This window comes from Artemia franciscana, chromosome 10, assembly GCF_032884065.1.
Source record: "Artemia franciscana chromosome 10, ASM3288406v1, whole genome shotgun sequence".
Classification (NCBI taxonomy): domain Eukaryota; kingdom Metazoa; phylum Arthropoda; class Branchiopoda; order Anostraca; family Artemiidae; genus Artemia; species Artemia franciscana.
Genome location: NC_088872.1, coordinates 47,590,787 through 47,604,727, shown reverse-complemented (window position 1 = coordinate 47,604,727; position 13,941 = coordinate 47,590,787). Strand labels below are relative to the sequence as shown.

Sequence of the window (13,941 nt, the reverse complement as noted above, 5' to 3'; positions counted from 1 at the left end):
AGTAATTAGAGCAAATTGATTGAATTCAGCAGTCGTAGTTTAAAGGAATAATGTTATTTCTGCGGAAATAAGGCTTGATAGGATGACTCTGAGACAGGATTCAAGGAATTACTTATAAGTTAAATCCAACTGGATTCTTAATATATATATATATATATATATATATATATATATATATATATATATATATATATATATATATATATATATATATATATATATATATATATATATATATATATATATATATATATATATATATATATATATATATATATATATATATATATAAATATATATATATATATATATATATATATATATATATATATATATATATATATATATATATATATATATATATATATATATATATATATATACATATATGTATATATATATATATATATGTATTTATTGGATTTAGGCTAGATTCCTTAGAATCCTTAAAATAGGATTTATTGGCTAGAATAGCACACAAGCTAGCATAAGCCTGTCAGAACAATTACAATCATAAAATAGATATTAAGGGATAAACATAGTTACAAAGTTAAATCAATTATTAAAATGCGAAACAAAAGAGGGAACGAAAGAATTTGTGTACCTTAGGGTCAACATTTGGGGACACAAGTCAAGTTGGATATTTGGAGCTCTACGAGCATTAAGTCTTGTATTGGGAAGGATTGGGGGATTTTCTTTGAAGGGGGGAAGAAGACGTCGATGATAGTCAGAACTAAGGCACTTGTGCCCAAAGTTCATGGTAAGGAAGTGACGTCGTGATTCCAATGTAGTAAGTTCAAGTCTAGCCAAACCTTCATGTTAAGTAGTATAGGACGTCCCCAGTATAATTCTTATAGCTCTTTTTTGAATGGTTTCAATTTTAGAACATCGGGATTTGGTCAACCCAGGTGCCAGATAGGGCAAGCATATTCAAGACAAGGTCTTATGTAAGAACAATAAATTATTTTAAGGTTCTGGATTGATACGGAGAATCGTTTAAGAAGGGAGAATGATTTAAGGAGAAAACCACCTGTTTTAAATCAGTGAAAAGAGAGAGACTTCCATTAAAGGTCATTGTCTAAGTACACACCAAGCAGCTTAACCATGTTTAAATTTATAATGCAAAGGTAATTATTGATTGGGGGTACATTTTCTAAAAAGGAGAATAGCGTTAAACTGCTTTTCGGTGTGCTTAGATTGAGTTTAACATTGTCAAGATCATTATTTAAGTTGTTAATGAGTGAGTCAAGTTTAACACCCAAAGTGTTAGGGGTTTGACAAAGGTTAAGTAATGTCAAATCATCCGCAAAGTTAAAAGTGTTGTCAAAGTTTGGTAAAACATTGTTAAAAACAATTAAAAATGCTAAAGGACTTAGTCCCTTGGGGTGCTCCACAGGAAATCGAGGTAAAACCTGATGAATCTCCGTTAGGGAGGACTAAACATTGCTCACGACCAGACAAAAACTAGCTACCATACGTAAAGCAAAATCTCTGACACCTAAAGCCCTTGCATTATCAATAACTGTCTGATGATCCAAGTTGTCAAAGGCTTTGCTAATGTCAGCAAAAACAGCATCAACGTAGGAATTACTTAACTCAAGATGTTTGAAAACAGTGTCAAGTATATGACATAAACAATGAATGGTGCTATGATTCGGCCTAAAGCCAAACTGATTTGGGTTAATTTTATCTTGAATATCGTCAAAGAGGAAATTGTAAATAAAAACTTTCCAAAATTTTAGAGAAAATAGAGGTTTTTGATATTGGTCTTAAGTCGGAGGGAACTTTTGAGGTCTTGTTTTTCGGTAAAGGTGATATAATACCTCGCTTAAAATACACTGGAAAAGTACCATCTACAAAACATTGTTTCTAAAAGAATATACATTATTTCTAACATCAAATGTGTTTTATAAGGTGGTGCGTGAACTAACTCGTCGTCACAATCAGTTTCGGATCCTGGCATTGAGTGCTACACCTGGCACGGATTTTCCAACTTTGGAAGCTGTGCTTGGGAATTTGAGGATAGGGCACATAGAAGTAAGAACTGAAACTTCGCAGGATATTCTGCCTTATATTCATGGACGATCTGTTGACAAAATTGTCGTCAAACTTGGAAAGGAAGTTGAAGAAGTCAAAAGACGCTTTATTAAGGTATAAAATACTCTTTTTAATTGGTATAGTTTGGTTGATTAATTAGTTTCAGTTCTTTAGATTTTACAGTTTAAGTACTTGTCTTTACTCCTGGGTTGTCAAAATTTAGTGAGATACAGCTTGCTTTATATCTTTTTTTCTCGTTTTTCTATCAAACAACCTGTAAATAAATTTTGAACTAGTGCTATATATAGAAAACTTGTGGAAAAAAGAATATTAAAGGTTTTTAAATACAGACCTGCCGTCTGTATTATTCTTTTCAAATTTATAATTTTGGTGGACTTCCAATTTTTGTTTTAGATAAATTTAAGTTTCAACTTATTTGAGTAAGCAAATCAAATTATCTGAATAAATACGGTAGAGTCTGAGACTGTAGAAGTTGGTTATCAGAAAACTAGAGGGACGATTTGTTATAAGCTTTTCGAAAGATTAGTGACAACCCTGATCACAGAACTTGTTTCATTTAATTCTTTTGCTGTGAGTAATAAGATTCCACGTAATTATAGAAAAATTATCTAGGTCAAGTGTGTATATTTGTTATTTCGATATTAATCTTGTCGAATGAATTTCTGTGTGTGGGCGTTAGTTTTTTTTTTGGGGGGGGTATTAGTTTTTGTACATACACGTATAAGATTAAATAAGAGTGAACACTAACGTTGCCTCTAGTGAAGAGCCCTTTATTGTATTAGTTTTTTTAGAGTCACTTCATATGGAAGGGTGGTTGTATAGAATTAAAATGGGCTTATTTGATTAAAAATTACAAGCTCAAAAGTGATTGGAGAGAAAATGCATTCCCTCTCATGGCGTCCTTTGAACCTACACACACATAACCTCCAAAGACATTGAAATAATATTTGTGGTATTTGAAAGCTGGTCCATAGCTGTAAAATCAACTTTTAGACTAACAGAGATGTATTTTTATTCTTCATACCCACGAAGAGTTGATAAAATTACATTACAAGGGTTTTTTCTTTGTAAAAACTGGGGCGGAAAGTTCGTTTATTACATATATCATTTTGAAAATTTCAAGGGACTGACAATTCATTATTGTGATAGACATTCGAAAAAAGAGTGGATAATAACTTTGAGCCAAAACGGTCTTATGTCCCGGTTCGATGCAATAAAAAGCCAAGTCTTGCAAGGGTGATAAAACCAAAAAACCAACTGGAAGGACCGGGCTGGTGACGCCTCCATTCTTACTCCCCTTGCAACTTTTCAATACAAAGGAAGGCACGAAGCAGCTTGTCTGAAGCCGAATAGCACAAGCATTTACAGATTGTATTATTGATGGGACAAAATTAGCCTTTGGCCACCTCTGCACCGACTTCCTGGATATCTCACTTCTAACTTTTTAGCACAAAGGTTGGCAGATTGAACCGAGTTTGACCCAGAATCATAGAGGAATTTTCAATCTATATGATTCGAGAATCAAACTTGATCTGGGGTTCTCCCTCTCCCTTCTTGTGCCCCTCTCACTTCACTTTTTTTTACTAGTAAGGTAGGCTTGTTGCATCTTATTTGAACTAGAATCATGCAAGGGTATTCATCTGTATGACTGGCAAACCTTTATGGGCCTGTAGCTCCCCCTCCCCTACCCCCTAGTACCAGTTATCTCAGCTACAGGTTTGGTGTGGCATTTTGTTTCAACTAGAATCACACAAGACTAATTCATTAGTATTATTGAAGGACCAGTTTTGACTTGTGGCCACTTCAACTGCTCCCTCTGTCTTCCTCCCACCATTTCTTTCCGAAAAGCAGAGATATCGTGCATTGTTTTGATTTAGAATCATGTTGGAGTTTACAATCAATTACATTGGATGAAATTTCCATTGGGGTTTCCGCGAGGAGAAGGAGTAAATTTCATAGAGGGTGAGCCAGATTTACTGGCATTGTTTGAAAAATTGAACAGAAATTATTCTGTATTTGAAGGTTTGCCCCCTCCTCAATACCTTACTCTTTACTCTAAAGTCTGACTATTTACTAAAACTGGAACACAGGGGCCGTTTAATTAGAATAGGGAGCTTTTTTAAAACTACTAGCAGCTTTAGCGTAAAGAGCAAGGTATTGAGGAGAAGGCAATTCTTCATACACGAAATAAATCTGCCAAAATCAATATGCAAATTATGTTTTAATTTTCATATACGGTGAGCCAAATTCGAACCTGCATTAGTTGAAAAACTTTCAGAAATTAAATAAAAAAAAACAAGTTTTTAAACTGAAAGTAAAGAGCGACATTAAAACTTAAATCGAACAGAAATTATTCCGTATATGAAAGGGACTGTTCCCTCCTCAACGCCTCGATCGTTTTAATTTCTGATTGTTTTAAGTAATGCCAGGAAATCAGACCCCACCTCCACAGAGAAACCCCCTCACCATGGAAATATCCTTTAGACAATTCAATCCGGGTAAAAAATTTACCCCAGACAATTACTCTTAACCACTCCGTGCGTAAAATTGAGACGGAAAAGAGAAAGCAAGATATATAAAAATAATTTTTTTATAAGAATCCTGGCGAATTCTTGCAGCGTATAATTCCTCCTGACAAGATCACTCCCTGGAAACTTCCCTCCCCATGGAAAATTCCCCCGAGTAAAAGCCCCCAGCAGAAAATTTGTCCCCCCTCACCTGAAAATGTATGCATGCATCCTAATAACAAATACTATGTGTAAACAATGGATAAATTTAATAACTTAAAGATCTTTCCCCTGTGTCTGTGGGGGGGGGGGTCATCTTATAGGGCCTTTCAACTTTGATGAACCAAATGGCTATCTCAAAATTTTGATCGGAAGTTACGGGGGAGGTGGCCTAGTTGCCCTTCAATGTTTTTGGTCACTTAAAAAGGGCACTAGAACTTTTAATTTCTATTCGTATGAGCCCTCTTCTGATATTCTAGGACCACTGGGGTTGATACGATCATCCCTGGTGAAAACAGAGAAACAAACAACCAAACAAAAAAAAAAAACACAAATAAACATGCATCCGTGATCTTTCTTCTGGTAAAAGAATACAAAATTCCGCATTTTTGCAGATTGGAGCTTGAGACCCATACAATAAGGTTCTCTGATACGCTGCATCTGATGGTGTGATTTTCATTAAGATCACTTGACTTTTAGGGGTGTTTTCGCTCTTTTCGAAAATCAGGAACATTTTCTTAGGCTCGTAACCTTTGATGGATAAGACTAAACTTAATTGGAGTCACCATAAAAAGCTGGTTCTTTTAATGTATCTATTGGTATCAAAATCCTTTTTTAAACCGTTTTTTAGAGTTTCGTTTCCTATTGAACCGGGTCGCTCATTACTTACAGTTCGTTACCACGAACTGTTTGAACTGCAATCTTCTCAGATTTTTCTTTTGGTTGTTGTTACGTATGTGAGGTGTTGTCCCCTCCTCAGTACCTCGCTTTTTACGTTAAAATGTTGTGAATTTGTAAAAAGCTTATAATTCTAATTAAACAGTCCTTGTGTGTCAGGAGTCATTCTTAAATAATTTGAAGAAAAAGTCAAACATTAGCGTAAAGAGTGAGGCACTGAGAAGAAGGCAACCCCCACATATACATTATAATTTCTGTTCGTTTTAAGTTTTAATGTTGTTCCTTATTTTCAGTTAAAAAAAAGCTTGTTTTTTTATTATTTAATAACAACTACAAGCCGGAAACATACAATATCTTTGATTTATTATCACATAAAAATCATAGTTAAGAAGCTGCTTAAGATAATATTAAATGCTAAGATTGGGCGAAAAGTAACACAAACAAATTATTGTTTATATCGGTCACTATTTAATGAATGTCTATTTTTATCGCTAAGAGCGAGGTACTGACGAAAAGAAGAAACTCCCTCATATGCTTAATATGAGGGGACTCGCCCTCTCGTCAATACCTCACTCTTTACACAAAAGTTCGAATTTTGTTCCAATTCTTTAAGAATGCCCCCTGAATCCCATTAATTAGAATAATTAAGTAATTAATAATTAAGTAATAATTAATAATTATTAGAATAGTTCTTATACTAAAAATACTTTAGCGTAAAGAGCGATATATTGACGAGGGGATGAACCCCCTCATATACGTAATAATTTCTGTTTTTTTAAGTTTTGATGTTGCTCCTTACTTTCAGTTGAAAAAAACTTTTTTTTTATTTGATTTCTGATTTTTGAAAAAATAATGCTCGGAAATCCAGCGTCCCCTTCATGAAAAGTCTCTTTCCCCATAAAAAAATCCTCCATGTATAGATCCCCCCCTGTAACCCCACAAAATGGCTATCTCAAAATTTTGATTTGGTGACTTCGGAAAACATAAGCGTGAGAGGGGGCATAGTTGCGGTCCAATTTTTTTGGTGAACTTTTAATTTCCGTTTGAATGAGCCCTCTCATGACATTCTAGGACCACTGGGTTGGTATGATCACTCATGGAAAAAACAATAACAAAAAAAACACGTATCCGTGATCTTTCTTCTGGTAGAAAACACAGAATTCCCCATTTTGCAGATAGGAGCTTGAAACCTATACAATAGGATTGTCTGATACGTTGAATCTGATGGTGTGATTTTCATTAAGATTCTATGACTTTTAGGGGGTGTTTCCCCCCTATTTTTGAAAATATGGTAAATTTTCTCAGGCTCGTAACTTTTGACTTGTAAAACTAAACTTGATGAAACTTATATATTTAAAAACAACATAAAATCTGATTCTTTTGATGTATCTATTTGTATGCAAGTTCCGTTTTTAGAGTTTCGGTTACTATCTAGTCTTTACTCTTTAACTCTTTACTTTTCTTAAAAAAACTTCTTTGACGATTTTCTTTTTGCATATTATTTTCTTTTTTTAACTGACATAGTTTTACTTATTTTTTCAGTTGGGTAATAAAAAGAAATGTATTGTAAAGCTATTAAGGGTTCATCGCCTTAAGAATCCAGATTGTGGTGTAATATTATATTTTCGAAAGAAATTTGTACCAATTTCTTAATAATATTTGCACTTTAGAGGTTTGGATGGAATGTTTTATTCAAATAAATGGATTGAAAATCTCCGTATTCTTTAGGCTTCTAAAGGGCTGAAGCCATTCGATCCCCGTCATGTGACAACGCCAGGCATAGACGAATGTTAATAAGCACTTTCCCTCAACTTGCCCTAAAAATTGTAGCTTAATAACCTTAGCCGTTCTTGAGATATTGCAGACATGTTCGTCTGACCGCCTGAATCTGTAATATCTTTCGATTTAATTCAACACTCCCCTCAATATGACTTGAAACTTTCAGTTTAACTTGCCAGATTGTTGCTGAGATATTGCAAGTCTCTGAAGTCTTGACTCTGTTGACGACCTGGACCAATATTTGGATCAATCAATAGAACTGGCAATTTTTAGTCGAAAGAACAGGAGAGTCGAGGTGTTACCGGGACCTTTAAAAACTTGATAATTTCTTTTTGTTTTCATATGTATTTCACTCTATAGTTTCATTAAACAAACTTTTATTTTCATTTGTTATATCTGTTTTCAGTGACGATTTCACGTATGCCATGACTTGAAATAAAAAGCACGTAGTTGTTGCCCCTATTCTTAATGAGCTTTGTTACCTGATTACTATGGATTACTTTGCCTTGTGTGCTGCTGTTGAAAGCAATGATGATGATGCAGTTACAATTCTGACTTAATTAAGACCTCACGATGAGGTTAAATCGTGATAACGTTTATGATCCTAAGCAAACAGAAATGAAAATAAATAATAAAGTAAATAAACACAAGAAGGACACCTGTCCCATTTTTAAAAACTAGAATGTCATTTGTTTTTGATGTAACTTCAGGGCTCGAACGTGCTTCTGACCAATACAATCTATGGAAGCTGTCAATGCAATTTTACCGACCTGGATCACATACTTCTGTTATGTAGTTTCTTTCTGATTTAGTACACCACCTCCTTCACCATGCCCTAGCAATTTTAACCTTAGTACCCTTAGCCGATCCTGAGATATCGCTTTTTTTGAAAACCATGGATGTTCTTCATGTCTTTTGATTTATTCTTAGCACCCCTACCCTTCCCCTTAAAATTTTCTGGAATTTTCAACTTAATGCTCCATTCTGTTCGTGAAATATTGCCCCTATGCAATTTTAGCAACAAGGATGTGCTTCAACTCTTTTGATTTCATTTAACAATTCTAGTAGCAGCAGTACAAGTAGCAATAACATTGCTGTCTCAAGTTGCATTTGCAATGATTAAGAATCAAGAATTATTTAATAAAAATAGGTATCGTCGGTACAGTTCGTTCTGCAACTAATATACACTACCTTTTACAATATGCTAAGTGTAAAGTGTGATTTATCACACTATCAAATAGTTCGTGGTAACGAACTGTAGTAAGGAGCGACCCGGCTCAATAGTAACCAAAACTGTAAAAAATGGAATTTTTGGAAATTGGAATGGAATGCCAATAGTTACATCAAAAGAATCGCATTTGAATGCTGATTTTAAATATATAAGTTTCATCAAGATTAGTCTTACCCGTCAAAAGTTACGAGCCTGAGAAAATTTGCCTCATTTTAGAAATTAGGGGGAAATACCCCCTAAGAGTCATACGATCTTAACGAAAATTACACCATCAGATTCAGCGTGTCAGAGAACCTTACTGTAGAAGTTTCAAGCCCCTATCTACAAAAATGTGTAATTTCGCATTTTTTGCCAGAAGACAAATCACGGATGCGTGTTTTTTTTTTTTTGTTGTTGTTGTTTTTTTTCTCCAGGGGCGATCGTATCGACTCACTGGTCCTAGAATGTCGCGAAAGGGCTCATTCCAACGGAAATTAAAAGCTCTAGTGCACTTTTTAAGTGACCAAAAAAATTGGAGGGCACCTAGGCCTCCTCCCACGCTCATTTTGTCCCCAAAGTCACCAGATCAAAATTCTGAGATAGCCATTTTATTGACCATAGTCGAAAAACCTAATAACTATGTCTTTGGAGACGACTTACTCCCCCTAGTCCCCGTGGAAGGGGCTGGAAGTTAAAAGCTTTGACCTGTGTTTACATGTAGTAATGGTTACTGGGAAGTGTACAGACGTTTTCAGAGGGATTTTTTTGATTTGGGGGGAGAGTTGAGGGGGGGTTACATAGGAGGATCTTTCTATGGAGGAAATTCTCATGGGGGAAGAGACGTTCAATGGAGGGGGCGCAGGATTTTCTAGCATTATTTAAAAAAAAAAATGAGAAAAATGAACATGAAAAGTTTTTTCTACTGAAAGTGAGGAGCAGCATTAAAACTTAAAACGGACAGAAATTATTACGCATATGAGGGGTTTACCTCCTCGTAATACCTCGCTCTTTACGCTAAAGTATTTTTAGTAATCTCAACAATTTATTCTACGGCCTTTGTGATTTAGGGGTTATTCTTATGGAATTGGAACAAAATTTAAGCTTTAGTGTAAAGAGCGAGTTATCGACGAGGGGTGAGGCCCCTCATATACGCAATAAAAACATACGAATATAGAAGTTCGCTACGTAAGTTAATTCGTAAGTTACGTATATTTTTTACTTATGAAAATGTTCGTAATTTTTTTAATCAGAACTTTTAATCCCCAATTGTTATGGCGGAATCAGGTTTTGGAACCATTATGTATGTGCAGTCATCATCTTATTACTGTCATCCATAACTACAACAAATTGTCTTTTTTAGGTTCTGGAAACTTTTAGCCGAAGTATAATGAAAAATAGATTGGTGTACGCCAAGGATCCTGGATCAATAACAAAATATATGGTACATTTATTTTTTTACTGATTTATTTTTTGTCTGTGTTTTTATTGAAAGGGCTTTATTTATTTACATAATAGAACTCCTAAGTTTTGACTGGTCATATTCTTGTACTTGAATATTAGCTAAGTGAGTGAATGCGAGTGCTAGTGAGTTTGAGCGAATGAGTGAATGTGAATGTGTGTGAGCCCCTCTCGTGACTGTGAAATATTATGCAGCCGTGACCTCCTAGTGCAGAACAGCACTTGTTCCACAATAAACCAAATTCAAACAAAATTATAATTTTCATTGATATGCTAATAATAAGTTTTCCCAATTGGGAGCTATCCATCGGAAGCAGTTGATATGCGTAAAATATGACTCAGAAGAATCTAAAAACGAATGTGTTCTAAATTGACTCGAGATCAAATCAAACAAAAAATTATATTCATTTAATAGAAATCAAAGGGAATGGAATATCTTCTGAATATATCAGGAAATGTGTGTTTGGCAGATAGCTTGAAGCAGCAAAAGTAAGTTACGGGGTATTAAGCAGTTGCTTTTTGTGAAAGGAGAAAAAGGAGATTATAAAGTTCTCAAAGGTTAAACGTTAAAATATATAAACAGGCAAAACTTTCCAAATTTTAGAAATTAAAAATAAGATTAAAATGTTAAATAGAACAAAAGTATATTTCAGGCAAACTCACCTGCAGGCTATAAGCTGAAAACAGTGAATGATAAATAAAAAGTATATGCAGGTTAGTTATCAAAATTGAGGCAGAATTAAAAATAATTTAAAGGAAAATCAGACACAGAAATAGCCACAAACATATGAGTATAACACGCAGTTGAAAATATGAGGGCTAGGGTGTGAAAAAAAGAAATAAGTGGGTTGGTTAGTTGTATGAAGTAAGTAAAGAGTTTTACCCGCTTTTATAGAAAAAGTGGGGAATAGAATACGTTTTAAAGCTTCTATATAATCACTGTCATTTGCAACACATTCCTGGCAAAAACCACTAGTGTATGAATACGGTGTATTGATGAAAGTTCCATGACTGAGGCTAAAAAAAGTTCAGTGATAAATAAGTTTCACTTTTGAGCTTCTATACAGTCAATCTCAACCTTAATATGAATTAATCCGGGACTATTGCTTTTCCTTAGACGATGATAATTTCAATGATATGAAGAATTCGAAAATTGTAACTTGGAATGTTACAATATTAAAGCATGACTGTTATATCGACATTTTGACTGACAAGTTCAGACTATTCGAACTAGACTTATTAGGGGTTTCAGAAACTCATATTCCAGAGGTAGGTAGCATGAAATTAGGTAATATCGAATTTGTTTACTCAGGCAGGAAGGATGGGGTACATAGACATGGAGCAGGGCTAATGATGAATAAGGAAGCTGCTAAGTTTTGTTTTGGCTGGGAGGGCATTAATAATGGAATATTAGTTGCTCATTTTATGACTTAAAATATCAGGGTAGCAGTTATAGTTGTATATGCCCCTGTTAAACCGACTGATGGTTCTGAGTTCTGAGTTCTTTATTTAACATTAAGATCCATAAACAAAAAAATTACTTCAAGACAATCTCCCCCATAAGGCTCCATGGCCGGGAAAGAACAGGGGAGAAAAAAATACCAACAACAAAAAATATAAACAAAACCGAAAATTGAGTCGCCCACCTTAATAATCTCCAAAAAATGACAAGCTAGGCAGGGGGTAGCACATGATTTCACAAACTCAATTAAATATCCAACTCAATCCAGAGACATCAACTCCAAGGGAAACCGGAGTAAAAAATAAAGACAAAAAAAAACAAAAAAAAAAACAAACAAACAAAATTATTTACTAGCTAGAATTCTCTAACATAATTCTTGAACATACCAAACGAGTGGCAGCTTCGTACGAACTCTGGGAGCGTGTTCCAGATCCTGTTGCAAGCTGTCAGAGGGTTGAAGTCAGACCTCACTGACGGTGTGTGAAGAACCAGTAAATTGTTGGAACTGCGGGGATGATAAGTCGATTGATCAGAAACAAAAGATATATTATTACATAGGACAGCAGGAAGATGGCCGTGCAACTGTAAAAAAATGAAAGAAGAACAAGAAAGAAAATAGAGAGAGTTCAAATCAAGCAAGGGTTTAAGTGAAAAACGGTTAGTTTCCTGAATAAGAGTCCTTGCTTTATCATAAAGTTTTGAAAGTGGCTTCAGAGACGAGGGAAAAGTTGACATCCAAATAACAGAACAATATGAAACATAAGACTGAACTAGGCTGCAGAACAAGAGTCTAAGAATCGACCCTGGAAATATATATTTGAGCTTTCTAAGGATTCCAAGACTCCTGGAGACTTTCATTTTAATCAGGTCAATATGATACTTGAACGAAAGATTTTCGTCAAGCAAGATGCCTAGGAATCGAACGTAACGATCCTTAGGTCTACTTAGAGAACCTCTTGATACATTTATTTCATTTAAATCAGGGCAAGCCTTTGAGACTCTGGAGAAAATGAGAAAACATGACTTTTCGACATTTAAGGCAAGATAATTTACATCAAACCACTGGATAACTCTTTCAAAAAGGGCTATCATCCTTCAACGAAGATCAGACTCAGTTCTACCAGTCGTGCCAAGAGTACTGTCATCAGCAAAAGCAATAAGTGTATCCGGTAAGGACAAACTCTTGTCACAGCTAGTAACGGATACTGGTTGACAAAGACGACAGCAAATGGTAGGTTTAAAATTTTTAACCGCATTAATAAGGTCATTGACATAGATTAAAAAGAGTATCGGCCCAATAACAGATCCTTGTGGAACACCAAACTCTATTCCAGAAGGATTAGAAAAGTCTGGATGAACCGAGATGACTCGACCAGATAAATATGATAGAAACCATGAATAAGCATTCCCTCTTATTCCAATATGGGACATTTTCAGAAGAAGAATCTTGTGTGTTAATGAGTCAAACGCTTTTCGAACATCAAGAAAAAGAGCAGCAGGTATCAAACCAGAGTCAAGAGCTGAATTTAAATAATTCAAGAGAGTTGCACATGCATGCTCAGTTGAATGTTTGGCCCTAAAACCAAACTGAAAATCATGAAAAAGGAGTTTAGAATTAAGAAAATCAAGAAGTCGAGAAAGCATAGCTTTTTCAAAAATTTTACTAAACACTGATAAAAGAGATATGGGACGATAATTTGCAGGATCATTCCTTGATCCACTTTTAAAAAGGATGATAACACGAGCACGCTTTAGAGCACTTGGGAAGACACCATTTTCAAAAGAAAGATTGACAAGTCTCGTGAGGGCACACACAATGACAGGAAGAATGAACTTGACAACCTTAGTCGGAATACGGTCTGGGCCAGAGGATGAAGAACCCCTCAAACAATTGACAATTCTGGCTATTTCAGCTTCAGAGACAGGTTCCAATGCCATTGATTTAGGACAAGGTGGTCCTAGATAAGACCTAAAATCAGGTAGAGAAGAAGAAGGACTTACAGAAGAGGCTGTAGTTTTGCCGATATTAGCAAAATAGGAAGTAAACGCATCTTGAACTTTTAGCTCACCCTCTACATTTTTCCCGTCAATCACAACACTTGAAGGGACAGAAGGAGGCAGAAAAGATGGCCTGATAACAGAATTGATTACTTGCCATGTCTTCCTAATGTCTTTACCGCACGCAGAGAATTTTCTATGATAAAATAACGATTTAGCCTTTCGACAAAGCGAATTGTAAACTCTTCTATAAGCTTTGAAAAGTTGAAGCCGAGAATCACGCAAAAATGGCTTAGAGCACCTGTAAGCCTTCCAAAGATAATTTTTCTTCCTCCAACTTTTAAGAAGTCCAGGGGTCATCCAAGGATTCAAAAGGGTTGTTCTTTTCGATGCTGGATTCGACTGGGGTGCATTACATGTATCAAAGATTACTTCTTTCAAAGAATCATAAAACGAATTAAACAAAGAATCTATGTCAGATCCATTTTTAGAAATACTCCACGAACGACCTGCCAACCGTGACCTAAGAGTATGCAAGCCCTGATCATTAAATTTTAAAGATGAAAAACCAG

General features: G+C 35.0%; 1 protein-coding gene across 4 annotated transcripts in view; it reads left to right on the top strand.

The window, feature by feature from the left end:
- Positions 1-13,941, top strand: part of LOC136032285 (uncharacterized) — a 192,898-nt gene that overhangs the window by 22,617 nt on the left and 156,340 nt on the right. For all 4 annotated transcript variants that reach the window (XM_065712555.1, XM_065712553.1, XM_065712552.1 and 1 more), the window contains exons 7-8: positions 1,915-2,151; positions 9,812-9,892. In XM_065712555.1, the coding sequence (XP_065568627.1) occupies positions 1,915-2,151; positions 9,812-9,892 (318 nt within the window). The remainder of the gene's footprint in view (positions 1-1,914; positions 2,152-9,811; positions 9,893-13,941) is intronic.